General features: G+C 40.4%; 1 protein-coding gene across 1 annotated transcript; it reads right to left on the bottom strand.

Annotated features, from left to right (window-relative positions):
* Nucleotides 1-12,501: 12,501 nt before the first annotated feature.
* LOC147700825 (olfactory receptor 5V1-like) lies at nt 12,502-13,428 on the bottom strand. Its single transcript, XM_086929250.1, has one exon. The coding sequence runs from the start codon at nt 13,426-13,428 to the stop codon at nt 12,502-12,504; it is 927 nt and encodes a 308-aa protein (XP_086785376.1).
* Between the last annotated feature and the right edge of the window lie 2,479 nt (nt 13,429-15,907).

The following is a 15,907-nucleotide window of genomic DNA, read 5'->3' as shown; positions in this document are numbered from 1 at the left end:
AATACATCATCTAGAATCTACTCTACGGAAGAGATTACAAAAGTAATTAGTAAGGGGAAGAGTAATGGGGCCCCGGGGCCAAACGGTATTCCCCAAGCGGTATATAAACACGCACCTGAATACTGGAGCCCCCTTTTAGAGAACCTCTATGCTGACGTTCAAACACTCAGTCAAGTTCCTAATAGTTGGCATGGCTCCATAATAACGCCCATATACAAAGGAGGTGATAGAACCAACCCACTTAACTATCGACTAATAACACTGCAGGACGTGGAAGCAAAATACTTCGCATCTCTCTTATTAACAGACCTGGTTACTTGGTCAGGCGACAGAGACTTGATTCCACTCAATCAAACGGGGTTCAGAGCAGGCATCGGAACTATTTCAAACATTCTATCAATAAGCTTGATAGCTGATAAATGTCAGCGCAACAAGCAGGAGCTGAACTTATGTTTTATTGATCTGCAAGCCGCATTCGATAGTGTGGACCGGAACCTACTATGGGCTAAATTAAGATCATGGGACATACCAGAGAGCTTACTAAGGGGCCTGTTGCTATTTTACACCGGCACATGGACACAAGTAAAGCTAGGCGACGGTTCGCGATTGTCAAGAAAAGTGTCAACAAGAACCGGATTAAAACAAGGATGCGTTTTGGCGCCTCACTTGTTCAACCTATTTCTTTCGGACCTTTCCGGCAAACTAAACACCTGCAACGCTCATCCCCCGAGATTAGGTAACCTGCAACTCTCACATCTTGCATACGCGGACGACATTGTACTAATGAGCCTAACAAGAGTCGGTATGACCAGACTACTATCAGAACTTTCGCTTTTTTTGTCTGCAAACAAACTGACTTTGAACTTGTCTAAAACCAAAACAATGTTAATTTCTAATCGGCGCTCAACAGACTATAATATATGCATAGATGGTAAAAGGCTTGAAAGGGTCTCAAATTATAAATACTTGGGACATTTTGTTGACGAAAAGATGACTCTAAAAGCGCAAAAACATTACCTTACGCAACGAACCGGAGCCTTGATCTTTGCATTTAGCTCTTTGTATAATAAACTAGAAGGCCCATCGTTTAAACCACTACTAACGGTAATTGCAGCTAAAGCCCTTCCCACCTTAACATATGCAAGTGCAGCAATGCATGGCAAGGACGGTGCTTTGTTAAATACTTTGATCACTAAAATTTATAAGAAAGTTTTTCAACTTCCCCGTACAGCTTCACCAGCGCAAATGCGCCTAGAATTTGGTCTCATGAACGAATCAGTGGGAAGACTATACACGTGCATTAAAACCTGGTACTGCATTAAAATGAAAGCCACTGATAACAACTTAAACACATTTTTGTGGCAAGAAGTTGAAAAGGGAACCAAATCAGAGGCAAACAAATTCCTGACCAAAGCTCTGGAATTAACACGCACCACCCAGCTATGGAATAAAAACCTGCCAGTTAACTCATTTAAACAGGTAATAAACAAAGCCGCCAAACTACATTCTCTACTTATTGACAAGGAGATCTTTTCCCATCGCTCTCATTCTTGGGTTGCAATTAACAGCTATAAACGTCTTACTCCGGCGCCCTACTTGGACTCTACATACTCTGTTTTTACTAAAAAAAGGTTGATGGCTCTAAGATTCGGAAAATATCCAACGCTGGCTGATGCACCAGCCTGGAAACACACGGGATCCATCGCCTGTCGGCTCTGTGATTATAAAAAAGAGGATATAATCCACATTATTTGTCATTGTACAAAGTTGAATCAAGAGCGATCTCTTCTTTTAAAGAATCACTTTCTGACTAAAGGATTACGTACCTGTAGGACAGCCATTATAGGCTGCTTGGACTCTACGGACACACAAATCAATTGTAAGATTGTAAAGTTTTTGCTTGCCTTTGAAAAACGCTTGACGACTGAGTAATACCTCTAATACTGTAGTGTGATTTTCTGAAACCTCATTCTTTTGTCCTTTAACGAGTATTTGAATTTTATCTTGATGTAAATTTTGAACAAATATTCTTAACTAATTTAAAAGATTTTAACATTACGACACAAGTGTAAAGAAAATTTGTTATGGTTTTAATTAACTGAACAATAAAGTTTTACTTACTTACTTACATTGATTTTAAACCACGAAAGGAGGTGTTTGTGAAAGATTGATTAGACTCAATATCTTCATGCATAAGACATATTAAGATTTCTCTGCAAGTGTTCGGTTTTGAGGAAGAATGTATACCTGGTATAAAGAACCAATCTGCTGATTGCCTCTCACATTTATGTCACTTTTGATGTGAGAAGAAAGTCAGTCTGTGAATTAACTACATTTATTGTCTCGGAAAAAGATTGGAAGTCAGAATTGGGAAAAGATGAAGAGTTAATTACAATAAAGGATGTTGTTGAGTCTGGAAGAATTACATTTTTGAAGATTTCCTGGTTAATGGTGAGGGATAGGATGGCAATGGTAGAGGATATCATATTAAGAGGCAAATATTTGGTTCCTCTTATTAGCCTGAGGGATCAGTTAAATTCGGTGTTGTTGTTGTGAGAAATTGGCTTGAGTGAGATTTTAACTGCTCAAACAACAGCCACAACCTCCATCAGGGTCAACCACACAAGTCACTAAATTACCCTGTGCTTAACCCTCTGTTAGCTTGGCACAAAATCACTCAAACTTAAATTAGAATCTATGGGTAAAGTATTTCTGCAGTAGAAAAACAGAAATAAAGTGAAAACAAAACACAAGAGAAATCCCACACAGATTTAGAAAACTAGAGTACATTTTAATACATATTGTGATACCAAAATGACAAAAATACAAACAGTAGAAATGGTGTTATGAATTTTTAAAGTGTAAAGTGAAAAGTAGCAGCTAAAAGAACAACGTGGCAATTGAGCATATCAAGTTGCATAAGACCGGGACAAAGTCAAAAGTTAAAGCTGACGGTGATGGAGCATGGCTTGGATACATTGAATGGATCGGGGTTTGTCTCTGCTTACCATAGGGCTTCAATGAAATTTTCAAGAAAAATATCTGAGAAAGTAGAGCTCAGTAGAACAAGGCTGTAGGCAATGCACAAGGAGGAGGATTCATCGTCGTGGTGCCACTGGATGAAGTAGAGGTGACAGTGTCTTTGTTCAGACTTAAATAACGAAATGGATGTCAAAAATCTACAGCGGGATGAGGCTACAGACTGAAAAGGACTCAATGAGTACAGATACCCCTTCTAAGAGGGGCCCCTGAACAGGATGTGCTGCTGCGTCTGAGAAGAACATTGTATGAGCAGCTGTAAAGTCAGAGCAACTGGCAATGCACCTCTGGTGGATCTCAGAGCAGGGAGGCTCTGTTCTCCTCTCAGTTCTCAGAGCACTTTTTAGCCAAACATTTTTGAAGTCCAAAGTATGGCGATCTGGTCACTATTATCACCACTTCTAGTGGTCGAGGATTGGTGGGGCATTACTTGGAGGGCCAGTACTCCATCACTCTAGGTTCAAGTGCATATTGAAGATGAAGAAAACCAGTTGGGCCCGATTCACAGAACTAACTTAAGACAAAATCCTAAACTTACTACTTTTGGTATTCACAGAAGTTAGGATTTTGTCTTAAGTTTGTCTTAAGACAGACTTAAGACAGATTTAAGTTAGGATTTTGTCTTAAGTCTGTCTTAAGTCTCTCTTAAGACAAACTTAAGACAAAATCCTAACTTCTGTGAATACCAAAAGTAGTAAGGTTAGGATTTTTTCTTAAGTTAGTTCTGTGAATCGGGCCCGTCATGTCCTAGTAGCTCTGATCAGGAGACCAGCCAACAAGCCCTTGGAGTCACTCTGGAGGTCGTGGGTTCAAGATGCAGGTCCAGTCCTTTTCACTCATGCAGCATGGTTCAAGGACCTCAGAACAGCAGAGTAGCAACCCTTCCAGCAGCAGTGCAGCACAGCCGTCCTTCTTTCGATTCTTCCCTAGGTCCAGATGTGTATTTGATTTTTTGTTTTGATTTTGATTTTGTGCATTTGTAAAGCGCGCGATTGCCCATAGGCGTCTTGGCGCTGTGATTTGACTCTGACTCTTGAGGTGTTTAGTTTAGGGATATGCCGAGAACAGCCACGTTTTTACTTGCTTTCTGAAAGATATCAGTGATGGACTAGTTTTTATATCTAGCGGTAGTTTGTTCCAGATTCTCGCTGTATGTACCAGGAAGCTTCTTCCTCCCCAGTTTGCTCTCTTGAATCTTGGTACCGCAATTATTTTCTTTTGGCCAGATCTGAGGGTTCTATTTGGCTCATATATTTTTAGATGAGTTTTTAAAAATTGGGATCCGGTTCCATTGGTAGCTTTATATGCTAGGCACAGTATTTTGAATTGTATTCGTTTTTCGATTGGCAGCCAGTGTAGGTCTCTAAGTTTGTGGCTGATTCTTTCAAATTTAGGTGTACCTAATATCAGCCTGGCTGCTGCATTCTGCAAACGTTGGAGTTTGGTTAGAATTTTTTTTCTGGCTCCAGCGTATAGGCCGTTCCCGTAGTCCAATCTGGACATGGCCAATGCTGTCACCACTGTCTTTCGTGAGTCAAGTGGTATGTAGGGTAGTATTTTTTTAATCATTTTTAAAATGTACCACAGGGATGATGCCAGTTTATTCGCTTGGGCGTCAAAGGAGAGATTAGTGTCTAGAGTAATTCCTAGGTTTTTTACCTTCTCCGTTGGTTCAGGACATCCTCCTAGTTCTTTTGGCCACCATGAATGGGACCAGATTTTTTTTGTCCCCTCCTAGGATCATGACCTCACTTTTGTCTCCATTCAATTTTAGACAATTTGTTCTCATCCATTGGCTTATTTTTTGCATGCAGATTTGAAATTTTTCTGCTGTGTTCTCTACGTCTTCATTTATTGACACCACAATTTGGGTGTCGTCGGCGTAGGATATTGGGGTGAATCCACAGTCCCTTATTAGTTGTGCGAGGGGGGTGACGTATAAGTTAAAAAGAGTGGGGCTAATCGATGAACCCTGTGGGACTCCACATGGTAGGTTGAATTGATTAGATTTTGCTTCTCCTGATTCTATAGAGAACGTTCTGTTCTCTAGATATGAGGTGATGAGTGCACATGCTGATTCATGCAATTGTGCTGTTTTCAGACGTGTTATGAGGGTCTCATGGCTAATCGTATCGAAGGCCGCCGATAGATCTAGTAATATCAAGGCGGCCTTCGATCCGTTGTCCAGTACTTGTCTAAGTTCCTCCACCGCTGTAATAAGGGCGGTTTCGGTTCCATGTCCTTCGCGGAAACCGAACTGCGAATGGTCCAGCCAGTTGCCGTCCAGTAGGTACCGGGATAATTGTTTATTTAAGAGTTTCTCTAGGATTTTGGCGGCGAATGGGATCCTAGCTATTGGCCTATAGTTATTCGGGTTTTCGCAGTCCAGGTTGGGTTTTTTTAAAAGTGGCCTGATCGATATCATTTTCCAGACATCGGGAAAGATGTTGGTTTTAATGATTTGAGAGAATAATTTCTCTAGTACTATGCTCAGTTGTTCGGAGCAGACATGCATTATTTTGGATGGACATGGGTCCATTGGGCTGCCTGAATTGATGGTGTGGATTTCTTTTTGAATCTGTTCCACTGTAGGGGGGGTGAATTGGAAGAATGTGGTGGGATCTGAGTCCCTACTCACTGGGATTGTTGTTGATGAGTTATCCTTTATGGGTATTTCTGTGTTATGGTTTTTAAAGGAGTCATATACTAGGGATACTTTGCTGACAAAGAATTCTCCCAGCACGTTGCAGAAGTCTGAAGTTAACGTTTCAGAGTTGTTGTTCTCGAATTTTGATAGTTTTTTGACAGTGTCGAATAGGGTTTTGCTTGAGTTTTTTGACTCATTGATTTTATGGATAAAGTATTTACTTTTTTCCGTTATAATTAGTTTTTTATAACATGCTAAGGTAGCTTTGTATTCTTGTTTGAGATCGGAGTCATAGTTAGTTCTCCATTTTTTTTTCCGCTCTTCTACATGTCTGTTTCTGGGTTCTTAGTGCTTCCGAGAACCATGGCTGTGAGGGGGTTTTTCTCTTTAGTGTGGCTTTTTTTCGTGGGACTGTTTGCTCTACTGCATTCTCTAGCCATTCATTAAATTGTTTGCAGGCTGTGTTACAGTTTTCTTGAAGTGCAGGGTACGATGATTGCAGTATATCAATGAATGTCTGGTTATCTAATTTAGACCATTCTAGATATGTCGTTTGTTTAATATTCTCCATAGGTCTTCCTGTGTCCTCATTAATTTCTAATGTGGAACTGATGAGTTTGTGGTCTGTCCACAGAAGAATGGGTCGGAAAGCCTTAACCTGGTGCCTTCTTTCAAATAGGAAGAATTTCTAGAAAATTCCCTTTGAAGTGTTTGAGGCTTCTTGCCTTCGGTGTCCTGGCTCCTGCCAGACCACATGGGGTGTGAATCCCTTTTCGTCAAGGCAGGACACACCTTAGGGTTGTGGAAGTGGGGCTTTACCCAGCTCCACCCCCACCCCCACCCTGCTAGTTATAGCCAATCCAGGTACATCTAATCACTCTATTGTGTGGCTATCTGAGAGGATATAAAAAGTTCTACTGCACCAAATTATGTGCCCCAGAAGCAGGCTGTAGGTATCAAGTGGCTAGGGAAGAAAAATGCCAGTTTTCTATTACTGGAATGTTGAGTGTGACTTAAAATCTGAATTTGCCATTAGAGAGAATTTTAAATTACAATTTCAAAGACACCAAACACAACCTCTTTACCGGTTCCTCATCAAAACGTAACACTTACTGAATGTAATAAGGCAACGAAATGTTAGGCCGTACATTGATAAAAAATAATCCACGTTTTTCACTACCAGGACATGTAAACTTAAAAGTACATGACCAATATTTTAATTACAATGCACCCTGCCCTAATGGCTACGTAGGGCCTAATTTAAGGATTATTTATGTGTAATAAGGGGTGTTTAAGGATTGGCAAGGGGTTTATTATGTCTATTTGAAATGATAATTTATAACTCTAGCAGGCTGCAATGGCAGGCCTGAGACATGTTTTAGGTGAGTACTGAAGTGGGTGGCACAAGAATGGGCGCAGGCCCACTGGTAACATTTAATTTTCCTGCCCTGGGTATTTTGTATACCACTGTACTATGGACTTATAAGTGAATTAAATATGGGAATCAGGTATAAGCCAATTCTATTAAGGTTTAGCGGAAAGGCACAATCACTTTAGCATTGGTTAACAGTGGTAAAGTGCACAGAGTCCTTTGGCCAGCAACAATACATTCAGAATAATGGAGGCTAAAGGAAAATTGCTTGCAGAAAGACTGCTCTATGGCTGACAGAGCTAAAAAAGGTCATATGGGAATTGCCAAGATTAAAGTAAGATTACAGTTAAACTATTGGTGGCCAGAAATGGATATTAATACAGAACATTGTTCAGGAGTTTAGAGTGAAACAACAGTGGAACAGTGTATGTTCTGACAAATACCAGTGGTGTGTATAAGAATACCGAGTTATTCATGGGATGAAGTCTTCATGGACAAAGTAGGACCATTGTGAAGTGCCTTGTGTTTCTGCCATTCACCAGTGTCATTGGGTCCTGGATCTTTCTAAGCATTTGTGTTGCCATTGCGTTGCACTCGGTGATGCTAAACAACACACAAGATTATTTGGTATTTACAAAGCCATGTAAGGCCTGATTTGCGTAACCTAGCATGGCTTTGTAAAACACAAGGCAGCTGCTTGTGCTGCGGTACGTTACATTTCAACTTGGGAGAAGATCCAAGGGGAGAACATCGGCATTCCAAAGCATCCACCAGTGGATTTTGGCACGTTGCTAGAATTACAAAGGCCTGTAAAACTTGGGAATGCATCAAAATGCTTGGCCTTTCCAAGTAAGGCTTACAAAATATATATCTTTATTCTACTCATTATTTCCTCTTTTCACATGTGCTGCATTCTGCAGCACACATAGAAAGAGAAAAATGCCTCTAAGGATTGTTTTTTGTGTGGGAAGGGTCTCCTTCCTGCAAAAAAGTAATCCAGCCTGTAATGCATACACCCTTGCACTTTGGTGCAAAGGTGCCTGCATTGGGTCCAGGCTGCACACGGTACATCAGCACAATGAGAGAATTGACATGCTACATATCTTCGTATATATGAAGTGTTTCTGCTCTATTCCTTTCGTGCACCAATGGTGAAGCAGTCTTGCTTACTGCCTTGCATTGCATGAAAGAGGGGGAGCGCTCCACATACTCTACTTCCTAAAAATGGACCTCAAATCAGTCCAGGTGAATTTGACTTATTTCTAAATAGTTGTGGTATCGTACAGAAAAAGGTGCTCTATTTCTCAACCAGAAACAAATTGTGCTGAAGAAATATTGAACATTGAACAAGTCTCTGAAGGAAGGGATACAGTTGCCTAGAGTACATGGTTTGGATTGGAAGAAACCAGTTCAGGAGAACATTGCTGCCTATCGAATATCTCCTTCCACCTGCACTGGGTAATCTCAATTTGAACATTTCAAGAGTCATACACCCAGTACTTTACTGTGTTCAAATTGGGTAAAGTGTTAAATGTATTGGCATCAGTGACTGACGTTCAAAAGAATTGGCACAAGAAAAAGTATATTGTGTGTTCAGGATAAAGTAAATCTAAGAGCATGTAGTGGTTGTGCACCATGGTCAAAATTCACACAACAACATAAGCTCATTAGACTTCTGCAAAATGCTGTAAAAACTGATGAGGGAGGAATTTGTAATCTATGTAGAATAATAAAGATCTGGTCTTTCTGGTGTGGGGGACCACGGCATAGGAGAGCTGGGCTGATCGTAGGGTCCTTTGAGGTGTGTGGAATTTGAGTCAGCTGTTCAGGTATGCTGGTCCAGTGTCGTGGAGGGCCTTGTGAGAGTGGGTTAGCATCTTGAATGTGATTCTTACTTCAATGGGGAGCCAGTGGAGTGTGCACATGTGCTGAGAGATGTGGCTGTGTCTTGGCAGGTTGAGGACCACTCTTGCAGCGGCATTTTGGATGTTCTGTAGCTTGCAGATTAGGTTTTTGTTTATTTCGGCATAGATTGCGTTGCCGTAGTAGAGCCTGCTGGTGACCAGTGTATGAGTGACGGTCTTTCTGTGTTCCAGGGGGATCCATTTGAAGGTCTTACATAGGATGCAGCTATGATGCCTTCTTGAAAGTTGTGTCTGGCGGTGTTGGGTTTGTTGGATCGGGAGTGGACGTGTTGGGTGCCGTCTGCGTATGACACAATGTTGAGTCCGTAGGTTCTGATGATGAGGGCAAGCGGAGCAATGTAGATGCTGAAGAGCGTTGGGCCGAGTAAGGACCCCTAGGGGACTCCACAGGTGGTAGGTATAGGATCCAAGAGGAAAGGGGGGAGTCCGTCCCGCTGCATTCTGCCCGAGAGGAAGGAGCGGATCCAGTCGAGGGCCTTGTCTTGGATCCCTGTGTCGTGGAGTCTGCATATTAGGGCGTGGTGAGAGACTATGTTGAAAGCCGCTGAGAAGTCAAAGAGGATGAAGGCTGCTGTTTCTCCTTTGTCCAGTAAGGTACAGATGTCGTCTGTTGCTGCAAGGAGGGCGATTTCCGTACTGTGTTTTTTTCTGAAGCCGGATTGGGAGGAGTCGAGGATGTTGTGCTCTTTGATGAATGTGGCGAACTGGCTGTTGATGGCTTTCTCAATGAGTTTAGCTGGGAATGGAAGCAGGCAGATTGGTCTGTAGTTTTTGAGGACTATGGGGTCGGCCGAGGGTTTCTTCAGGAGGGGGTTGATCGCAGCTTGTATCCAGTCAAATGCGAACGAGGATGTTGATGGTGCGGCAGAGCATGGGTGTGATGGTGTTGGCGGCTCTGTTGGAAATGTGGGGGGCCAGTTGTCGATCACTGGCTTCAGGGGGCTGGGTCTGGTTAGCGAGGGTTCACTGTGTTGGTTGTCTTCGTTGAAGTTGTCGTAGATGCTCTTGATTTTGTGGTGGAAAAAGGTGCTGAGTTTGTCGCAGAGGTCTTGTGAGGGAGGGATGTTTTTGGACTTGCTGGTGGGTTGGGCGAACTCCTTATGATGTTGAAGAGTTCTTTGCTGTTGTGTGCATGAGTGGAGATTCTGTCTTCAATCGTTTTTTTCCTTGTTTTTATGATTAGTTGGTGGTGGGCGATGTTGGTGGCTCTAAAGTTATTGTGGGCTTCTGTGGAATATCAACTTGTTAATTGTAACTTTCTTTAGTATAGAAAGTCAACTTCAATTAATGTAGGTGTATAGTAAATATGTGCACTTAAAAGAGGAAGATGTAATGATGTTCCTCTCATGCCTGATGGGTTGTTCTAGTGGCAAAAAGAAGATTTAGCATGCGCTAACCTTGTATGTAGAATGTACATGCGTTTGAGGAATGTGACAATGGGTTGGTAGCAGTTGGGCTCTAGAGACTCCTGTCCAGTTGGGGTGTGAATAAAGGCTTTCCACCTATCTTAATCTTTTGCCAATGAATTTGTTCTTTTTAAAAGGGAGTAATCAACAATAAAACCTTTATATTCTAAAGTAGTCTTTGAAATTCCATGTAATGGAAAACTATATGTAGGTTTTAATTCAGAGTAGTAACTCATCCACCCTTAAATGCCTGTTGACTTTAGCATATGCTTTTCACATTCAATATGCAAGGCATACTACCTTTGTCATATGTTCCCATAACAAACAATCAAGCATATAGCATATAAGGATTGCTTTTCGACCACTGAAAGTAAGATTTCTACAAGGCAATCATCCAGCATAAAGTGATAAAAGTACAAACATATACAACATTTCAGTTGTCAAAGCAAAATACTATAGACTTTATTTAAAAAGGTAAACATAACTTTTGCATAGGTTTACTATTATTTTGTTTGTCACAAACTACAAATTTAATTATACTAACAGTAATGTTATGGCTGTGTAGAGTCCGTTGAGAGAGAGAACTTCACACATAAAAAGAAAAGGACAAGCATATAGTTTTATATGCAGAGTCCACACCACAAGAGTCTCCACAGTTGTTTGCAACATTAAAATGTTTTTTAATACCCCATAAATTATGAATAAAACTCTACCTCTCCATATAGAGCCTATCAAGTTCTACTGTAGTACATACATTTTATTCCTGCATTTTTCCTGCAGGAATCATCAACATCAGACACCGTGCCTACTATAATAATATGTGTAATTCCATGTAACAAATTACCTGCTTAGCAATGCATATGAATTCAACCTTTACTATTGCATTTCTCTTACCCAACAACTGCTTATTCAACTGCATATAAACCAACAGACATCATACATACAGTTATAAACGTACAAACATAGAACAATACAACTTGAAAAACCCCTCAACAGGACCACAGTTGTTTTATTCAGTAATCTGTGAAGCTTTAATATAGAGCAATAATAACACTCTCTTAAAGCCCTATTGACTTTAAAAGATGTTTTTCACAACAGAAATGCCAGATGGCCTGCAGCCTTCATGGTAATATTTCATAATAAACAGATCAGGGGTATAACACTGATCTTTGGCTTGTTACCACAACCAACTATTTTCTGAAATCCCAAGCGTAAGTTTTAAGCCAACAGCAGGATATAAGCAATATTTTTTAGTGAAAGCACACAAATGTGGCCAAATCAAATCCTCCCAAAAGGAACCAAATGTGGATGGAGCCTAAAATCCTCTCTCAATAATACTCTGTAAGTTTGTTTTTGTTGATCACATACGTTCATGCAAACATTACATTGTCAAGACTGATTTAAAAATCAAAATAGATCAGTGGAACTGGGAATCCCATACTGCTCTCAAACACAAATCTGCACTCTGAAATTGAAAGTTAATGATGGACGGGGGTATTGGGACTGCTATACAGTCCTCATGGCAAACATGCATCCATCTGTACTGTTGTCAGAGAAATTAAAACTCAGTAAATGATTTAGTTTTCTAGGACACTTTAATAGTAATGCAATGTCATGTGTGTGACCTGGAAAGTTCAAGCTCGGGCAGCTGGATAATGAACACAATTGTCATAGCTGTGTAAGAGCAAGCACAAAAATACCTATCTTCATGATCATCACATAGTTGTCTAGCAACAGCTGCACTGTTAAGCCAGACCATATATTTGTTTTTGACAAGAGTATGTTTCCAGGGTGGGCAATATGCCTGGGTACAATTCAAAGTGACCACATCAAGATAAAGGTGGCTCTCAATTATTTTCAGGTTATTTTGATCAACAATGTTTGGGAAACTATCCATCAAAATCATACATGTTATTTGTTTAACTATCTATTCTGTACAGTTTTGTACAGTTGATCTCTGTCTTCATTATTCTGAACCCTTCCTCCCCAGTAACCATCATGCGTATCAAAGTCCATGATTTAGTATTACAATCCATAGAATCATGATTTTTTGTTGATGTTTTTGTGCTCTGTAATTTAAAGTAGGTCACAGAATGATCTGTGAAGTGGGTCCTATATTGTTGGCTTTGTTTTTCGTAGGGCATTCTTAAAATCTTTATTTCTCAGTGTATATATAAAAGGATTACACAATGGAGTAATTGTAGTATATGATAGAGACAATAGTTTGTTGTCATTCATGGAGAATGTTGATGTTGGCCGTATATATACACTAGTTATAGACCCATAGAATAAAATAACCACAGTGAGGTGGGAGGAGCAAGTGGAGAAGGCCTTGAGTCTCCCCTGTGTTGAGTGGATTTTAAGGATGGCCATGAGGATGTTGACATAAGATATTATCACTAATAAAAAAGGCAATAGACCCATAACAGAACCAAGGATGTAGTTTGTTGTGTCTATCATGCCAGTGCTACTGCAAGAAAGTTGCACCAGGGCTGTCACATCACAGAAGAAGTGGTTGATGGTGTGGGATGAACAGTAGGAGAGCCCCGACAGTAGCAAGGTGTGTGGTATTGAATCCATGAGGCCAACTATCCAGGTACCCACTGCCAGCCGAATGCACACAGCCTTGGTCATGATGGTCATATAACGTAAGGGATTGCAGATCGCCACATACCGATCATAAGCCATGACTGCAAGAAGAATTAGTTCTGTAGACACGACGACTAGGAAAAAATAAACCTGTAGCAGGCATTCAGTTAGGGAAATTAAGGGTTTTACCTGAAAGAAATGTGCCAACATTTGTGGTAAAATAATTGTAGTATTACTCATGTCAATGAAAGACAAATTTGTTAGGAAGAAATACATAGGGGTGTGTAAATGTGTATTTAAATAAACAATTGCAATTATGAGAGAGTTTCCAAGTAAAGTTATAAGGTATATCATGAGGAAAATAACAAAAAGAGATGTTTGCAACTTTTGCACACCCACAAAACCAACAATGACAAACATGTTTGCTGCAGTTTCATTTTCTCCTTCCATTTGTTCCTCGATGGAGTCACTCTTGGAAGAACCTTAGCACCAGCTGAAATTAAAGAGACAGAATATTTTATTATCCAAGACAAGCTATCAAGAGTATTGGAGAACTGTGGATGGTTGGTAGACATAATTTAACAATGTTAAAAAAGAGAACAACTATGAAAATACGAACAGATAAACACGCTTACAAAAAATCCTTTTAATACTACTGCATAGCTAATACATTTGTTCTTCAGATTGTACCATAATCTTGATTTTATTGGCTCATTGTCCATTCCTTATTAAACTGATGATTTATATTTTTGACAAAGACATGTTTCTTCCATCTACCCATCACAGCTAACTGTATGTCTTGGAAATCTCATCATCCACTCCTACAATTAGACTAAGCATCCTGCTACATTGATTGAATGTTAAAGAACATTTCAAATGAAATGTGGTTGTACTATTAAATTTCTGTTGTGAATCAAGTTCGAAATGTGTGGCACAACCATGAACTTTGTACTAAACGAACATGCTTAAATCAAAATACTTAATTGTTCTTGATGTGCTATGTTAAGCCAGCAGTGATGTTTTAATGGCATTCTACATTGTAATCTAGTACTACTAGCTAAGGATTTGCTTCTTTGGATGTGTGTTGAGGAAAGGATTGTAGTGATAACTTAACGAGCCCTCACTGTGTAACATGGTTTAGATTAACTATCATTCTATCTCACAGCTTCTTCTTCTTCCTAAGTTATTGGAGAAACCAGTTGATAAAAAAGGCCTTTCTTGAGAATGATATTATTTCATTCCCTGCATCTTGTCAGAGCTTCACCACCGAGACACTGTAGGGAACTCAGCCGACTAGCTGATGTGATTATTCCAGCATAGCCTATCATGCTGAACATGAGATCTTAGCCATTGCAGTGGCAACAGGAGAGTAGAGTGAGTATTCCTTCCCAAAAGACTTTTACAGTTATGAAGAATTGGGCAGGGAGGCCATTAGGTCTGGGAACTCATCTCTTCTCATTTATGTATGGTGGTTATGACTGAGGCCTCTGTGAAGCATAGCAGTCTGAGGCTGGCAGTGGCTGGGTGGGTATTGTTTATTCTACCATAAGAGCTTTACATATGTGGTCCACTCCCTTTCCACCATGCTGTTCTCCTGAGTCTGGTGTCTGGGTGAAGTTACTGAAGGGGGCAGAAGATGTTCAAGTGAGGAGATTTTTTCTCAGAATGGGCCTCGGTCATCTTACAGGGCTGTACAAAGATCTGTGACAAGTTGCTCACAATGCACCAGAGAAGTAAGTGTGCTGGGTGACTTAGCAGCTGCCTCTTTATTTGTGATCCAATTTCTTTGCTTTTTGCAAAAGTTGTCTTTCCATTTTATTCTAGGGAAAACCTTGTGATGTTCTTTCCCAATTGGTTCTTCAAGTGTCAGTAGATCACAATGAAGCCTTGATGTCTAATTGCAAGGTTGCCCACTGAGGTCTGTGGGCACTTTCTTCCCATCATCTACTTCAAAGGTGCGGAGCTTCGGTGTCAACATCACTAATGAAAAATATAGTGGTTTTATGAGGGAACTCCACAGGCATTTACACCACACACATTTACAATGATGTTAATACCCTGAGTGCAATGTTACCATGTGTTACTTTATTATGCAAGCTTTAGGAGGAGCTGGAGTTTGAATACCATAAATAATTGAATCCAGTCTACAGTAGGGAAGTTGTTGGTCTCAAAAATCCAACGCCAGTCAGACAACACGCCTCCAGCAAGGCAATATAATGATTTTTGTGCTAAAGTAATGCATGATAATGTTGCATGTGGGGTACTGACTTTGTTGCAAAGGTTGGTAGTTGAAAAGACTGCGTGGAAAAGGATGTTTCCCAAAAAGGTGTTGATTTTCCAGAAGGTAGGAGGAATTTGGCATTGCAGGTCAATATCTACTTTTAGGGATTTCATTGGGACTAAATGTGATTTTTAATGAGGCTTTGAAATGGTACAGCATCTGAATACAATCTGATTAATTCGATGTGACTGCCCACTGCCGTGGTGTTCAAGTGTTCGACCAGTATTAGCATATGTGAATCATATTATTAATTAGCTTTTCTATTATGGTTATAAGATCATTTATGGCCTGCTTTTCCTGGTGCTCTGCATGGTTGATGTAACATTTTCTTTCAAGAGATGTTATATTTTACTGCTGGAGTATGCATTTCATAGTAACATGTGAGCATTGTTGTTTTGGTGGCCTAGGTCTCCTGAAAACATAGGATGTCTCCATTGTGAAGATATTCAAGAGCTGAGTTGTCCTCTTGGATTTTCTTGAGGCCTGCTACATTCCAGGAAGGATTATTAGCTGAGGGCTGGTTGGGGCCGTCCTAGGGTGTTTACCTTGCGACCAAGTGTGGGTGGTGTTTGGATGCCATTGCTGGGTATTTGGGGCAGTAATATTTTGAACGTGTTGAGCTTTTGAAGTTCAGCTTGGTATTTGACG

The sequence above is a fragment of the Lissotriton vulgaris genome, chromosome 7 (genome assembly GCF_964263255.1).
Source record: "Lissotriton vulgaris chromosome 7, aLisVul1.2, whole genome shotgun sequence".
In the NCBI taxonomy this organism is placed as follows: domain Eukaryota; kingdom Metazoa; phylum Chordata; class Amphibia; order Caudata; family Salamandridae; genus Lissotriton; species Lissotriton vulgaris.
This window is presented reverse-complemented; position numbering and strand designations above follow the sequence as displayed.

Excerpts from the sequence above, each read along its gene's own strand:
- LOC147700825 (XM_086929250.1), bottom strand. The coding sequence starts at position 13,428 with ATGGAAGGAGAAAATGAAACTGCAGCAAACATGTTTGTCATTGTTGGT.